The sequence below is a fragment of the Ochotona princeps genome, chromosome 2 (assembly GCF_030435755.1).
Source record: "Ochotona princeps isolate mOchPri1 chromosome 2, mOchPri1.hap1, whole genome shotgun sequence".
Taxonomy (NCBI): Eukaryota; Metazoa; Chordata; class Mammalia; order Lagomorpha; family Ochotonidae; genus Ochotona; species Ochotona princeps.
In genome coordinates, this window is record NC_080833.1 from 86,171,384 (window position 1) to 86,189,098 (window position 17,715).

Below are 17,715 nucleotides of genomic sequence, written 5' to 3' on the forward strand. Positions count from 1 at the left end.
AAAAAATAAATCTAAAAAAAATGAAAAGATAAAAAAGATAAAGTGCTTAATATTTGGTTTAACAGCTTAGATGAAAATCACAGAAAATTGTATTTAAATGTATGTGGTTCTTTCCTGTCTTGTGTTCAAAGTGCTGAAAGTGAGCTGCCATATATATTACAATATTTTTAATCTCAAATTAAATAAGTCAAAAATTGTCACTAGCTAACTTATAATCCCAGGAAAAGGAGAAATCTTTATTTAATTTCAAACAAATTTATGAGTCAAAGAAGTCAGATAAGCTGATCAAATCATAGGAATTCTAATTGAACTAACTGGCTTTTTTTAAAAGCCATTTCTATTTTGAAGTGATAAAAAGCATTCCTGCCAACGGACTTGAGAAGGTATCAGAAGGTGGCCCAGGAGCTGGGCTCCTGCCCACCCATGCAGGACACCAGGATATTTAGGAGTGAACCAGCCAAAGGAAGATCTCTGTCTCTCCCACTCTCTTTGTAAAGCTGAATTTCAGATGAATTAAAAAAAAAAAATAAAATCAGTGAGAGCAAGACTAAATGCATAATATATAATGGCATATTAACTGAATCAAATGATACAATGAATCTTGATTAATCCATTGTTGTCCCCAAACAAACATTTTAAAATTTTATTTTCTAGTCAGAAAGCTATTCATTTGTCTGCTTGGATGTGAAAGATGCCATTTAAAACCCAAATGCGAGACTCGCAAGATGGCCGACATAGGAGGAAGACTGTGAGAGAGCTCACAGACAGAGAGGGCTAGAATGCGACAAAAGCGTAAGTGGAGCAGCATAGAACTACACGGAGAAGAACGTGAAGTTCCCTGGACAGTGTGGAACCAAAAAAATCCACACAACTCGGAAGAGCAACCAGGGAAAAACAAAACGAAGGGCAGGGAAGACGACTTTCCGCTCCTGACCTGCTGAGTCACCTTTGAATGCAGACGCTGAAAGCCGCCGACCGACCAGCACACGCTGAAAGCCGCTGACCGACCAGCACACGCTGTGGCCGTGAGGACCGGCGGTGATCGGGACCTGCTGGCATCTGCTCACCCTGGTCACCAGGACCCGCCAGGACTCCCCCCGCTGCGTACACCAGGACCCTGAGTCACTGGGACCCGCTGGCATCCGCCCACCCTGGTTGCCAAGCCCCGCCGGGACACCGCAGCCTCCAGGTTCCACCCGCCTACACCCGCCGCGACCAGCAACAGACACAGTAGCTGAGAGACGCATCCGCAGCGAGGGTTCCCACCAGAGGAAGAGGCAAACTGCAAGAACCTGAGGTTTGAGTGAGTTGGGTGGGGACAGTGGTGGGTTGGAGGCTTCGGGAGTTGGCCCCCCAGGGGCATGCACAGAGCCTGAACACAATTGGTGCTCGTCTCCCCGCCCCTCCCCCCCCCAAGACTCCAGCGTCTAGAGACACCGGGAGAGTGCCTTGAAACTGCCAAAGCTGTGTCTGGGAGAAAGGCAAAAGGCACACTGAATACTCCCCCGTGCCTTTGCGGTGTGGCACTCAGCTGGGCGGTGCTATCCCACAGGAACCCAAGCACGCCTCTGGGCTGGGCAGTCCCGTGCTAGCGCTGGGGCAGTCAGTCCCCTGCAAGCGCTGGGGTGGGCAGGCCTGCGCAGGAGGCGCCTCCAGAGAGCACCTGGAATACCCCACGCCCTATAGTCCCTTGCTCCGAGCCTTGTGATCCTGCACACAGGGGGCGCACACAGAGAGTGCCTTCACTCCCCCACGCCCTGTGGTAGCATACCTGTAGGGGACGAGCTGAGAGTGCGCTTTGAATCCGCTGGACCCTGGAAGTGGCGCCCTGAAGTCCAGTGTTCTGGAGACGCACCAAAAGTGCCTTGAAAATTCCCACACCCTGCTACTCCACGCCTGCAGACTCCGATCTCTACAGGATAGTGCTTGGAGACCCCTCAGCACACTGGTGCCTAGGTCTCTCAAAAAAGAAACACTAACACAATGGGAAGAAATACCAGAAAAGGTAATGATCCAGATGAGAGTGCCAACACCCTACCAATAAAGAATCAAAAGCCAATGTCTATTTCGGAGATGCGAGATGAAGACATAGAAGATCTACCAGACAAGGAATTCAAAAAAATAATGTTAAAATATGTCAGAGACAATGAGAAGAACTGGGAGGACTTCAAGGAATTCAAGAACCATATAACCTCAGAAATACAACAAATGAAAAGTAAAATCCTTGACTTAGAGCACAAAATTGAGAGCCTAACCAACAGAACAAATACAGCAGAAGAGAGGATCTCTGAAACGGAAGACACACAAAACGAACATACCCAGTTCATTAAACAGCTGGAGACAAGTCTGAACAAAGCCAATAAGACCATACAAGAAATGAAAGACAACCTCAGAAAATCAAATATTAGGATTATTGGCCTTCCTGAAGGAGCGGAAAAAGAGTCAGGAATGCAAATGGTGCTCGACGAAATTATACAGGAAAACTTCCAAAACACTTGGAACATGAACCCAGCCCAAATCCAGGACGGTCAGAGGACTCCCAGCAGATATGACCCAAAGCGATCTTCACCCAGACATATGGTGCTCAAGTTCCACTCCAATGAAGACAAAGAAAGAATCCTGAGACAAGTACGAAGCAGAGAAAAGATCACATTCCGGGGAAAACCAATCAGGATCACTGCTGACTTCTCTGAAGAGACTTTACAAGCAAGAAGAGAATGGACAAAGATCTTCCAAATCCTGAATCAGAACAACTGTCAACCAAGAATATTGTACCCAGCAAAGATCTCATTCGTATTTGAGAACGAAATCAAATACTTTCACAGCAAAGAGAAATTAGAAGAATATGCCAGCACAAAACCAGCTCTACAAAATCTCCTTAGAAATGCACTAAATCCAGAAAAAAAGGAGGTGAATCATAAGCAAAGATGGCAAACAGGAAGATCTCCCCACTAAAGTCCACACAAGGAAGGGCAATTACACAGATATCAACACCCACAAAAACAAGTATGGCAGGGCAAAATCACAACCTCTCAATTTTAACTTTTAACACAAATGGCCTGAACTCACCAATCAAAAGACATAGATTAACAGAATGGATTATCAAACAGCACCCAACTATCTGTTGCCTACAAGAGAAACATCTAACCAGAAGAGATTCGAAGAAGCTGAAAGTGAAAGGTTGGAAACACATATTTCATGCCAGTGGACGAGAAAAAAAGGCCGGGGTAGCTGTCTTAATTTCAGATGATGTGGACTTCAATCTGACACACATCAAAAAGGACAGGGAAGGACATTATATATTGGTGAAGGGACTGATCCATCAGGAAGTAATTACCATTGTGAACATATATGCACCAAATTCAAACGCACCTAGCTACGTGAAGCAATTACTCACGGACTTAAGGGGAGACATAGATATGCACACAATAATAGTGGGTGATCTTAACACCCCACTAACAACAATAGACAGATCAACAAAACAAAAACTCAACAAAGAAACAACAGAGCTCATACAAACAATAGAACAACTGGACTTGGTTGACATCTATAGAATTTTTTACCCTAAGGCCACAGATTATACATTTTTTTCAGCAGTGCATGGCACCTTCTCCAGGATCGACCACATGATAGGACACAAAGCAAACCTAAACAACTTCAAGAAGATAGGAATCATACCATGTACCCTCTCAGACCACCATGGAATGAAACTGGAAATCAGCAATTCAAAATGTCCCAGGAAATACAGAAACTCTTGGAAGCTGAACAATATGCTATTAAATGAACAATGGATCAGAGAAGAAATTAAAGATGAGATCAAAAAATTTATGGAAACCAATGAAAACTCTGACACAACATTCCAAAATTTGTGGGACACTGCCAAAGCAGTGCTACGGGGTAAACTCATCGCAATTGGAGCTCATGTCAAGGCCCAAGAGAGGCGCCAAATACAAGAACTAAACACACACCTCCAGGAATTGGAAAAACAACAGCAGAAGTGCCCCACACACAATAGGAAACAAGAAATCATCAAAACAAGGGAGGAAATCAACCAGATAGAAATAAAAAAAAACCATACACAAAATCAATGAATCAAAAAGCTGGTTTTTTGAGAAGATAAACAAGATAGACACCCCACTGGCCCGACTGACAAAGAAAAAACAAGAGAAGGCAAGAATTAACAGCATCAAAGATGAAAAAGGCAACATAACAACAGACACCGCATCCATTAAGGCCATAATTAGAAATTACTACAAAGCACTGTACTCCAACAAATCAGAAGATCACCAAGAAATGGAAAAGTTCTTAGACTTCTACCACCTGCCAAAACTTAGCCCAGAGGCAACAAACGACCTGAACAAACCCATAACTGAAGTAGAGATTGAATCAGTGATTAAAGACCTCCCAACAAAGAAAAGCCCAGGCCCAGACGGCTTCACTCCAGAATTCTACAAAACATTCCGAACAGAACTGACCCCAATCCTCTACAAACTCTTCAAAACAATAGAAAAAGAGGCAACCCTTCCAAACTCATTCTATGAAGCCAACATTACCTTAATCCCAAAACCAGACAGAGAACTAACAGAGAAGGAAAACTACAGACCTATCTCTTTGATGAACATTGATGCTAAGATTCTCAACAAAATCCTAGCCAACAGAATTCAAAAACACATCAGACAGATCGTTCATCCAGATCAAGTAGGATTCATCCCTGGAATGCAGGGATGGTTCAACATTCGCAAATCCATAAATGTGATACACTACATCCAAAAACTGAAAAACAAGAATCACATGATAGTATCAATAGATGCAGAAAAAGCTTTCGACAAAATGCAACACCACTTCCTACTAAAAACCCTAACCAAGGTAGGCATAGATGGAAAAATCCACAACATAATTAAAGCCATATATGAAAAACCCAACGCCAGCATCATACTGAATGGAGAAAAGCTGGAACCCTTCCCACTGAGATCTGGAACAAGACAGGGATGTCCACTTTCTCCACTACTATTCAACATAGTCCTAGAGGTACTCGCTGAGGCCATAAGACAAGAAAAAGAAATCAGAGGAATCCAAATGGGAAACGAAGAAGTCAAACTCTCACTATATGCAGATGATATGATTCTTTATGTAGAAGAGCCAAGAGACTCAATACAGAGACTGCTAGAACTTGTACGAGAGTTTGGTAGAGTGGCAGGGTACAAAATTAATGAACAAAAATCAACAGCCATAGTGTATGCGAACAGCCCCAAGATGGAAAAAGACTTAACCAGCAAGATACCATTCAAAATAACAGAGAAAAGTATGAAATATCTGGGAATAAATCTAACCAAAAATGTAGGAGACTTATTTGAAGAAAACTACAAACTACTTAAAAAAGAAATTGAACAAGACCTCAGAAGATGGAGTAACATCCCATGCTCCTGGATAGGTAAAATCAATATCATTAAAATGTCTATACTGCCAAAAGCAATATATACATTCAACGCAATCCCAATCAAATTGCCCAAAACATTCTTCATGGAACTGGAAACAATGATCCAAAAGTTCATCTGGAAGCACAAAAAGCCACGGATAGCTAGAACCATCCTGAAGAACAGGAAGTTAGCAGGGGGAATCACAGTTCCGGACCTCTGGACATACTATAGGGCAGTGGTTATCAAAACAGCGTGGTACTGGCACAAAGATAGAGAGGAAGATCAATGGAGCAGAACAGAAACACCAGAAGGAAACCCACACAGATACAGCCAAATAATCTTTGACAAAAAGACAAACGACAATCCAGGCAAATGGGAAGGTCTGTTCAATAAATGCTGTTGGGACAACTGGTTGATAGCCTGCAGAAACAAAAAAATAGATCCACATCTCTCACCATACACTAAGATCAGATCTAAATGGATAACAGATCTAAACCTACATCCAGAAACCTTCAAACTTTTGGAAGAAAATGTTGGAAACACACTGGAACACTTAGGGGTAGGCCCTCACTTCCTAAAAAAGACTTCAAATGCAGTAGAAATCGAGACCAAAATAAACAATTGGGACCTCATCAAACTAAGAAGCTTCTGTACAGCTAGAGAAACAATCAACAAAGTAAAAAGGCAACCCACAGAATGGGAGAAGATCTTTGCACACGACATAGGTGATAGAGGGCTGATCTCCAGAATATACAAAGAGCTACAAAACAACCAAAATGTCAAAACAAACAAGCCACTCAAGAAATGGGCACGGGAAAAGGGCAAACACTTCACAAAGGAACAAACCCAAATGGCAAATAAACATATGAAAAAATGCTCAAGTTCCCTGGCAATAAGGGAAATCCAAATTAAAACATCAATGAGGTACCACCTAACGCCAGTAAGACTGGCCCACATGAATAAAAGCACCAACAACACTTGTTGGCGAGGTTGCGGGGAAAAGGGATCCCTACTCCACTGCTGGTGGGGCTGCAGGCTGGTACAGCCTCTATGGAAATCAGTATGGAGAATATTCAAACAACTCAAATTCAACATACCGTATGATCCAGCAATAGCACTCCTAGGAATATATCCAGAACAATTGTTTTATGAGAAACCAACATGCACTCCTATGCTCATAGCAGCACAATCAGTAATTGCAAAAACATGGAAGCAACCAAAATGCCCATCAACAGAGGATTGGATAAGAAAGCTATGGTTCATCTACTCCATGGAATACTACTCAGCTATTAAAAAAAACAAAATGCAGTTCTTTGTGGCCAAATGGGCCAAACTGGAAACCATAATGCTAAGGGAAATGAGCCAATCCCAAAAGGTTAAATACCACATGTTTGCCTTAATTTAAGATGATATGATGTTATGTATAACATGTTATGTTTTGAATGTTATATGTTGTGTATAAACTAAATTGAAGTATAGGTGAGGTGGTCACAGAAGGTGGCTGGGAACTCGTATTTACTTTCAACATGTTGGTTACTCATTACTATGTCAATTAATTCCATAATGATGTAAATTTTTGCTGATGGTATGATGGAGCTTTCAATTGACTGGGATAATACTCTGCTAGCTCTGTCTTCAGACCAGAGAGGGTATACCTAAGAAGCCGTTGAACTTGACTGGACAATAAGATGCTGGACTCTATGTTTGGTGTATGCTTGCAATGGGGGAATCTCAACTGAACTTGAGCTGTGGTTATGCAACAAGGTGGAGGAATCCACCATGGTGGGAGGGTTTGGGCAGGGGTGGGAGAACCCAAGTATCTATGTAACTGTGTCACATAATACAATGTAATTAATGAAGTTAAATAAAAAAAAAATAAATAAATAAAACCCAAATGCAACTGTTTATGGCTGGCTAAACATTTAGAATTAAATAATTATATAACCTCCAAACTAGAGCAGAACACAGGCCACACAACTAGGGTGTCAGCTAAGACGGCCAGTACAGAATGTGGTTCATGGCACGTGTGCAGCTCAACTATTTAAATATGTGAGATTGCTGGGTGGACATTTAATCTCACTTCTGCTTTTGTGTCCTACCGCCAGCCGTTATCAGGGTAACTGAGCCTATAGTGAGGACAGCTGATTTTTTTAAGAAAGTAAAAAATAAAAAGCAGTATGTGAAATGTTAGCAATATTTTCTATTTGCTTTTCTTGCCATTCCTGACATTTCAAACATTTTAAAGCTGGGATAAAAGTAACTCATATTCCAGTTACTTCTCAGTCACACTGTGCTGCACTCACCCTGTATAACTTGGTTTCATAAATAAAAACTGCTTTAAAATGATTCTGTCTGGATGCCTATCCACAAGTCTAGCTTGGTCTGCTCCATGTGCTGAGCCGGGAATGTTGCCAAAATAGCTACAATAACAGATGACATCATAGGGTAAAATGCATTGCAGGAAACAAAGCACGGCTGAGTCAATTTCTTCCTTTGTGGTCACTTGTTTTAAACAGTGCATAAGTGAAAAAACCCATGTAATTTTTACAAAAATGTGGATATATCCATAGGTGACTAAAATTAATATCAGGCAATAGAATATTTCTACATTGAGGCTCCACTGATGCTTTGGGATTCGGAACTATTTTCTGGAATGGAAAACAGACTTAGCATCTCCTCCTCCAGCGGATGCAGGTTGCCTCCTGTGATTATCAAGGAATGCAGCGGTCCTCCCAAATCCACAGTACACATTTGCTGTAAAGTGCCTGCTGCAATTTTCTGGTCCTCTGCTCCAACCCTGGCTAAGCCCACACAAAGTGTCTCTTCAGTGATTGCTATTAAAAGAGAGAGAGGAGAATACAAAACACACCATTAAATTTGGTAAATGCATCATCTTGTCCAATACTCAAATTGGTTTTAGAATCAGAAGCACATGTAAAAAGTCACAAAATCTTCAATCTCCTTAGCTCTTTAGATGACCCACTGACTCATCCAAGGCTTTTCTAAATCATTTGCACTGCCAGAAATATAATGAAGCACTTCTAGCCGTACTCTTTCAGAATTCCAGGCACTTGCCTGATTTCAAGTTGTTAAGTCTGATAAACAAGTAGCTGCAGGCACACTCTTTACAATTGCACAGCATTTGTCTTTAAGCAGATTGAGGGGACAATGTTTTATTTGTGTTTTTAATAAATTTACTTGAGATACGTTCATATTCACAAAGATGCCCTGGAAAAACTATGGGATAAAAGATAAATACACAGAATTGTCTGCTTGCCCACCTAATCAGCTATGAGACAACATTCAATTTCTCTGTTTTTACAGCCCAGCATCCTCTCTCTTAAATAGTGGTTGGAAAGGCTCATGGATATGACAGTGTTTATTAAACTACAGAGCACCTAACAAATAATGAGCAGTATGACACTTCTTAAGTCTGTTAAGGTCAAAGTAACCAAGCTTAGCTATACTAAACAATAACCAAACTTCGTTACACTCAGAATAACACTTTAGATTTATTCAGCCTGGTGCTATAAATGAAAAGCTGATCTTTAATGGTTCTATTGTCTAGTTGGGAAGCTCATCCCGTTTGAACAATGACCAACTGGGGCAAATAGTTCAGATAAAAACAAGCAGGCAGGCAAAATACCTGCACAAAGTGATGGACAGCCTTACAGCCAATTTGTTTCATGAATGTAGCAAGGCCTACGGAGAATACACAGCACCTGTTAATACAATATGGCCCAGCGTGACGGCTCAATGGCTAAATCCTCACCTTGCATGCGCCAGAATCTCATATGGGCACAGGCTTGTGTCCCGGCTGCTCCATATCGTATACAGCTCCCTGCTTGTGGCCCGGGAAAGCAGCAGAGGATAGCCTAAAGCCTTGGAACTCTGCGCCCATGTGAGAGATCCGGAAAAAGCCCCTAGCTCCTGGCTTCAGATCAGCTCAGCTCTGGTCATTGAGGCCACTCTCGGGCTGAACCAGTGGACAGAAGATCTTTCTATCTCTCCTCTCTGTAAATCTGCCTTTCCAATAAAAATAAATAAATCTTTTTTAAAAAGTGAAAAAAAAATAATGAAATTATTTATGAATCTCCAAGTGAAGACCTATTGCCAACAAACATTTTATTATATATCATATACTTTGCCTACATTTTAGAAATGTAAGGGTAAATTTTCTTTCTTTCCTAAAGAAATCTATTTCTCGGGGTTCGGAATGAACAACAGGAGAGTAAACATAAATTTTTAGGACACATTCCATCACTGATTACAATTCAAATGGGAAGTTTGTATTTTCTCAAAATATGTATATATTAACATTTTTATCAGATTTCAATCGTAATCATTGATGACAATTCAAAATATGTATATATTAACATTTTTATCAAATCTGATTTATATCTAATTTCTCAAAAAGCTTCACTTCTTGGAATGGTTTATGTTTAAGGCCTGTGAGATTTAAGTCAAACTTGGAGGAAAACAAGGCAAGAAATAAACCAATGCGAACATACTAACTCCTGCTCCAGAGGTGGTTTATGTCACAAGAGTCAGGCATTACATCATGTAAATCTCTACACGCGGCAGTGGAGGAGTAACAGGAGTCCTCTTACGGGGTCTTGAGTACCTGGTTCTTGTCCTCGTATTCTTTGATTTTGCACGATCTCCAAAAGCTGCTGGGCTGCCTGGTTTACACTCATGTACCGAGGTGGTTCATAGATCTTCCTTCCCCTGTAAGGATAAAAGTAGATCCCACCGTCCCTAGTCATGAAATTGTATAATACATTCTTAAAGCAATTACTCCCCTAGGTATGCTCAAGCACCGCTGCCTCCATTCTGTTTGAAGTTTCCTCATGATACCCACTTTAAATACACACAAAAGCATGGCTACAGTGATGGTTTCATGTAAATTTCCTAAGCTTTTCATCATGCTACTTCAATTATCCTCTGATCTTAACGAAATGACGCTGAATATAGAATTCCAACAACTTAAACACAGATATCTAAGTCAAAGTTATCTTTATTCAAAGTGATGCCTTAGGCAAAAACAATTCAAAATAAGTGGCAATACCATCTATATTCTTGGTTAATCAGGTTCTCTAGTGTTCATTTTATTACCATGTTTAGGCCACATATCACTCGTTTCACTTCTGCACCTAAGAAAAGTAAATTCAAATGCTAAAAATCTGAAACCTCTCTAGATGCCTAATTCTGTATGCCACAAAAGTTTTGCATAATAAAACAACCTTTATAGCATTAAAAGTTTATCAGATTATTTTAAGGACTCTCAAACCAATTCTAAGTCTGTGCTGTCCAAAGAATATAATGCAGCCTACAAACATAATAGTCTAAACTTATAAAACTTAAAAATTTTAACTTTCCTAGTAGCAATATTTAAAAAGCAAAACAAGCTAAATTAAGTCTTAATGCATTAATGCACAAGATATATTCTACTGCTTATTCATATAAATATTACTAAAAAGTTCTTCTATATTAATTCATTGAAGTCTGATAAGTACCTATAGCATATCTTAATTATTTCTTCATTCAAAGACGTATTTACTTATTTAAAAGGCAGAGTTGGAGAGAAGACAGAGATCTTCCATCCGCTAGATCATTCTTCAAATGGCTGCAACAGGAGCCAGGAGCTGCATCTGTGTCTCCCACAGGGGTGGAGTACAAGTTCTTGGGGTGTCTTCCACTGCTTTGTCAGATGATTAGCAGGGAACTGGATCAGGATTGGAGCAGCAAGGACACGAGCCAGCATCCATATGGGAGGGATGTTGGCATCGCAGGTAGCAGACCATCCACTACACCACAACATCAGCCCCAGCACATCTTAATTTAGATGTTAGTAAAATTTCTTAAAAGTTACGGCAGAAAAATAAACTCATCTGCTGAAATTATTCCAAGCAACTTAATATTTTTCCAATAACTAAGAATCAGCATTAAACTAATTAAAATTAAATGAAAACTTCAGTTTCCTAGTCACATTAACCACATTTAAAAGGGAAAGTTGGCCACATGTGGGGAGCGGCTATTATACTGACTATTGCCACTATAAACAAAAAGGATTACAACTACCATTGATATAAAGAAAATAAGGATCAGAACCAGAAGTGACTTTCCACAAACACACAAGTAGGGGCAGACGGAAGACTCATATCCATCTTCTGAATCCCAAATGAATTAATTTATTTCACATCTACTGACTGCCTACCAGGTGCCCACTACTATTCTCAGTATTGAATCTATCTACAAAATCTATTGCTATTTCCATTACACTAATTATAATAAAAGCATTCAATGTTTAACTCCCAGTAAAAGCTGATTTTCGGGCGCTGTGGCTGTGGCCTAATGGCTAAAGTCCTCGCCTTGAATGCACCAGGATCCCATATGGGTGCCAGTTCTAATCCCGGCAGCTCCACTTCCCATCCAGCTCCCTGCTTGTGGCCTGGGAAAGCAGTTGAGGATGGCCCAATGCATTGGGACACTGCACCCGCGTGGGAGACCCGGAGAGGTTCCTGGTTTCCGGCTTCGGATTGGCGTAGCACCGGCCAGTTGCAGCCACTTGGGGAGTGAATCATCAGACGGAAAATCTTCCTGTCTGTCTCTCCTCCTCTCTGTATATCTGACTTGGTAATAAAAATAAATCTTTTTTTTTTTTTTTAAAAAAGCTGATTTTCAACAATCTCTGGAACTCAGGTCATTTAAGTAGAATGCATTGAATCAAAGAGCTAAAAGTAGATAGAAGCATTCTCAGAATAACAACTTACTTGATCAGATTTTCCAAAGACTGCTCCTTTACTTTGATGTCTGCAAGGAAGAGAAAAATCACATTTTTAACTTAATTAAGAACCTTATCCAAAACCCATATAAACATTGGTTAAGGATCATCTAAAACTGGGAGCAACTTTCTTTCCAAGTCTCCCAGTGTTCCCCTTCACACTTAAATCTTCACACATAAATCTTTCTTGAGGAAATACAAAGAAGAATGGAAACGTGTGGTTGCATAAAGTTCACTGGTTAAAAAAAAACAAACATGAATTTGGCCCTGACCACCCTGTAGGGATCTAATTTCCTGTTAAAAAGTAGGCAAAGGAAAGAATCAATTATTGGCATGTACACTACGTAACAGGTAATCATAACCTTTGTTTTCATTTCTACTAACTAGTAACTGCAGAGACCCAACTGAAAACTCTTGTTACATACCTGTTCTTATCATTTTTTCAGCCACCAAAATGACACATCAATTTCAAAAGCAATGGGCTTTTGAAAACAAACTTGCTTTCTAATAAACTGTAAGATATACTTTAACCCCAAGTATTCACAGCTTGAGCAGGGCTTCAGAGCACCATCAAGGTGTCAGACACTGTGCCAGGCGCTTGGGGGCGCAAGGACTAGACCAGGCAAAATCTCTTCTTCCATCAACCCTGACAAACCAAGAATCACAAATACCTAATTCTTTGTACTTTTAAATCACCAATGCCCAGCCAAATTCCTTGGTAAAAGGTGAAAAGCAGAATATCTACATCCCCACAGGAGCTGAGCACACGACACCAAGAGCAACAGCTGTTTCCTGTTTTACAGGCCAAACACAAATGGTTTGGCCAAAGTTTGTCTTTGCAAAAATAAATACAGTGCAACTAAGAACTGCAGAGTTGTTGATAAATTTTTGCAGCTTTACTGTTTTTTTTTTCTTTCAAAAGACACTAAAGAATTTGCTTAGAAATTACAGCAGAGATTAATTTCATTTGTGTATTTTAAATGTTTCTGGGATGAACACCAAAAGTCCTTTTCAGTCTTGAAATAGCAATAATTAGTATTTCTACTTGTCTGTTGTCTATGTGAAAAAATAAATATGTTACTGAAAATCTAGCCTCCTCTAATACAAATTATGGTATAGGTCAGTATTTATAACTCCTTTAAAACATGTTTATGACATTTTAAAAAATTCAACACATTTATTAAATCATTCACTTTGAGTTTCTAAATGCTCATCTTTCTTAGAAATATTTACACAACTAATGCCATCTTTAACTAAACTCGGATTATGTCAGATAATTGGTGCTATCTCTGTAGGCAAATTTTACATTTTTCTGTTTCCCTACTATAGTTTTTGCTCAGTAATCCCTACAAGGATTACATGCAAGAACTATTCAATCAAGACAATCTAAACACATTAGACTCTCTTAATTTAAATATAGGGAATGCAGTAGGATTAAATGATGAGATCCATAATTTGGAATCAAGACATCCTACATTTCACACCCTGTTTCTGCTTTTGTTAATGGAGCAAGGAAGATATATTGTTTAATCTTGTTTGTCTTTTCCCAGGAAAGCTAAGAAAAGAGACAGCTCTTAGAAAGAAAACTCAAGAGCCAAATTTCTGGTTTGTCTTTCCTGTCTCTCTAAACAATAGAACTTCAGTGTTCTTTAAACTTTTATGTACATTAACATATTGGCTCCAAACTAGATTTTAAAACTCTTAAGACAAGATCCATGTCCAATATTAAATATTCCAAAAGAACCTATCTCCACACTGAACACAGAACAATCACCTAATAAATACTTACAAATGAATTTTATGTGCCTTTCTAAATTTTTCCAAAAAATACATGGAGATTGCTTTCCTTCCTTCCATTGTTAACAGATACATTGAAAGCTTATCAGGTAGCCTGCCTTTTGGATGTTTTTCTCCCTCTTCTATTGTTAACCTTCACTCTTGTAAAACACACATGCACTCTAGTAACTGGGCGCCAACAATTACCCATCTTTATACTTTCATTTTCATTTGAACAAGTGTCCTGTGAAACACCTTCTCTTCCCATTCTGCGTTGACCTTATACCCACCCGTGGGCTTAAACAGACTTAAGCTTGGTCTAATAGTTGGGTATACCTGATTGCAAAGCCCACACTGATTAATGAAATGCTGTATAGTGTTCTGGTTAGTAAGAACTAAAAAGAGTAAAACCTGTCTCCTTTCTGATGGAAAATTCAAGGACAGAACTATAAAGCTAATAATTACAAGTGAAACACTAAACCACTGGCAGTAAAATAAAACAAGAAGATGTATTTTGCCAGCTAATGAAATGTGGGATACAGGCATAAGCCAAAAAAGAAAATGGTATAGTAGCATGTATGGCCTATTGTAGGTCTAGAATTAATCAGACATCAATGTTAACAGGATAAATGGATTATATTCCATCTAAAATTGATTGAACAGTAAGAGATAAAGATTGTTTTGGACAGCAAGACCAAGTTTGACCAAACCAACTATTATACATAAATATATATATATTTAAGATTTATTTATTTATTTTTATTGGAAAGGCAGATATACAAGCATAAATCCAGAACTGATGCCAGGATGTGAGTTTTTGTTACCAGTAAATGACAAAGGAATTAGAGGAATGAGAATAATTATTTATGAACATTTACAGTAATATAATACACAACAGATCGGAAATTCTTGAGAAAACTTAAAAAAAAAAGCACACACTTTTTTTTCACCAAAAACAATTTGAGAAGTTTGGTGCTAACCAGTTCTATGAGGGAGGAGGAAATATTCCTACGTGATAAAAATAAAGCCAAAGGTAATGGAATATTTACAATATTCTCTATATAATTAGTATAAGCACTACAATTACGCCTTCTGATCCCAACTTTAAGTACTATTTGAAAGTTATCAAAGATGTTAGTTAGCTATATGCTGTTCATCAGATATTAAAATTTTGATATCAGAATTTCTGCAACACAGGGCTAACAGAAGAGCACTGACTAATGAACAAGCACCAAGTCCCTGCTTGAAAGCAAAATCCATACTGGTCTCAAGCTCAGTATCATTATCTTGATACAAAAGAACAACCTCAGCCCTTTCCACACTAGACAGGAAAATGAATTTGGTAGGATGATATAGCAGAAAGAGACATAAATAGGAGATTATCTGGATGCGATCAGTTATGCCACCAAGAACTGTGTGTCACTGGAGAAAGGATTGAATACTCTGGTCCTCAACTTTATCTATAAAGCGGGACTCAGTAAGATCGTATCAACCTTGTTTTCAGATACAACATTTTGTGACAACATTGATACCTCATTATGCAAAGAACATCCCTAGAAAAATCTGGCATTGTGCTTGGTGAGGACAAATGCTTAATACAAGTCTTCCGGATTGCAATATATTAAAAAGAATCAGGTCTTGATGGACAAATGGCAAGAACGGACTGTTGGAGAGAATGTACCAGGTGGCACAAAGGCAGTACATGAGGTGTATATAAATGAGTAGCCATGTGCTACTGGGGAAGACGCTTATCTCCCTAAGAGAATGCAATGCAGTGTGCCTTACACACTACTTGTACTTATTCACAGTGTTCAGCTTAACAACAAAAGCCAAGTAAGAACACTAAAACAACTCCGCATTGTGATTTTAAGGCATCTCCAAAATCCTTACCTAGTAAGCATAATGTGTGCATGCCATTTTCTCTGTTCTTCTTCACTTTGTCATAGAAGCTTTCAGGTCTCCAAGTATCTGTCCAAAAAACAATAGATACTGTCTCCCCAAAATTATACAACTAGAAAAAACAAATAAAAAAACATTAATCAACAATGGAACACAACAGCAACTACTAGTCCATAGATGAGAACTTAATTCCTTTATGACCAAAATGAAAAATGTGAACCAGACTTGAAGTGGCTCAGGAACACAATCTATCAGAAACAAAGGAAAAAGGTTGATTCTCATAGCTGGTATCCTTCCGATATGCCTTTCCACAATAAGCTTGTAGTACTTACACATTCAGAACAGGAACATACATAATCAATTCATAAGTTAGCTATGTTTCAACTAAAAATAATGAAATACACAGAACCCAGAGGGAAAAACAATCAAAAGATCTCGGACATCTAAGCAGTCAGGGGAGTTTTCACAAAGTTAATGATTAGTCTCTGACAGACAAGACTGCCAAGATCAATTCATTACCCAAGGTCACCAGCTGATTATTGATTTAAAAAAAATATACCTGAACCTAGGTCTGAGAGAACGTTCCTTTATAGCATTTCATTTTGATAAAATTCACAATTGTACACTCACCCCATCCACTGCTCAAAACCCACACTCTCTTTTTGTAAGATTCTATTTGTTCCCTGACTACAGAGTTCACCAATGAAAGCCTTTCCCTAAATCTTTTACTCTCTCTGCAATGGCTTACCCAATTTGTTGCTACTACAACTGAGAAGCCTGCTTCTTTAATCTAGGTTAGCTTCACAAGCTCAGTTGAGTCCGGTTGCAAATCTTTTTTTTAAGATTTAATTTATTTGAATGGCAGAGTTACAGAGGTGAGGTAGAGATGGAGAGAGATCTTCCATTCACTGGTTCACTCTCTAGATGGCCACAATGACCAGGGCTGTGACAGTCTCAAGCCAGGAGCCAAGAATTTATTTGGGTCTCCCCTGTGGCTAGCAGGGTCCCAAACACTTGGGCCATCTTCTGATGTTTTTCCCAGGCCATTGGCAGGGAGCTGGATCAGAAATGGGGCAAATGGGACACAAGTGGCTGCTGATGTGGGATGTCAGCTTTGCAGGCTTCAGCTTTACTCACTATACCACAACACTGGTCCTTGATTCCAAGTCTCATGCTGAAAAAAATTCAATTTTCAATACTGATTCTGAAACTTGTTAGTTCTGTGATATTAATCTAAGTCTATAAGGAACATTTTTAAACTTTACAGGAAAATGCAATTAAAACATGCTGATATGGCATAGAAAAACACACGTAGAAACAAACAGTGAAATCCCTGCACACAGGTAAGTTCATGGGGCAGGGTAAGGAAGACAGGTGTTTGTAATAGCAATGAAGCATGCTCCACATCAGAGTACATGTGTTGCTCTCCAGTGGCTCCTGACTCCAGCTTGCTGCTAATGCACATCCCAAAGGCAGCACGTGATGAGTCAAGTACTTGAGTTCCTCACACAAACATGGGAGACCTGGACTGAAATTCCGGCCCCTGGCTTGTGCCTAGCCCAGTCATGGATGACGGGGGTAAATCAGGAGACAAATTGCAGAAGAGTGCTCTCTCTCAAATAAACTATTTTTAAAAGCTCATGAAAATGTGTGTTACAAACTAATTATGCAGACCTGGCGTGAAGACTCAGTAGCTAAATCCTCGTCTTGCCCAGGCCCGGATCCCATATGGGCACTAGTTTGCATTCCAGTTGCTCCATTTACCTCCCACTCTCTGCTCGTGGCCTGGGAAAGCAGTAGAGGATGGCCTGAAGCCTTGGGACCCAGCACGCACGTGAG

At 39.5% G+C, this 17,715-nt stretch overlaps 1 protein-coding gene across 1 annotated transcript in view; it reads right to left on the reverse strand.

Annotated features, from left to right (window-relative positions):
* Window positions 1–8,001: 8,001 nt before the first annotated feature.
* Window positions 8,002–17,715, reverse strand: part of DPH5 (diphthamide biosynthesis 5) — a 34,112-nt gene continuing 24,398 nt past the window's right edge. Inside the window, exons 5-8 of the mRNA XM_058659686.1 lie at window positions 15,868–15,988; window positions 12,191–12,230; window positions 10,042–10,145; window positions 8,002–8,251 (exon numbers count right to left, since the gene is read on the reverse strand). Of these exons, the coding sequence (XP_058515669.1) occupies window positions 8,022–8,251; window positions 10,042–10,145; window positions 12,191–12,230; window positions 15,868–15,988 (495 nt within the window). The 3' untranslated portion in view covers window positions 8,002–8,021. The remainder of the gene's footprint in view (window positions 8,252–10,041; window positions 10,146–12,190; window positions 12,231–15,867; window positions 15,989–17,715) is intronic.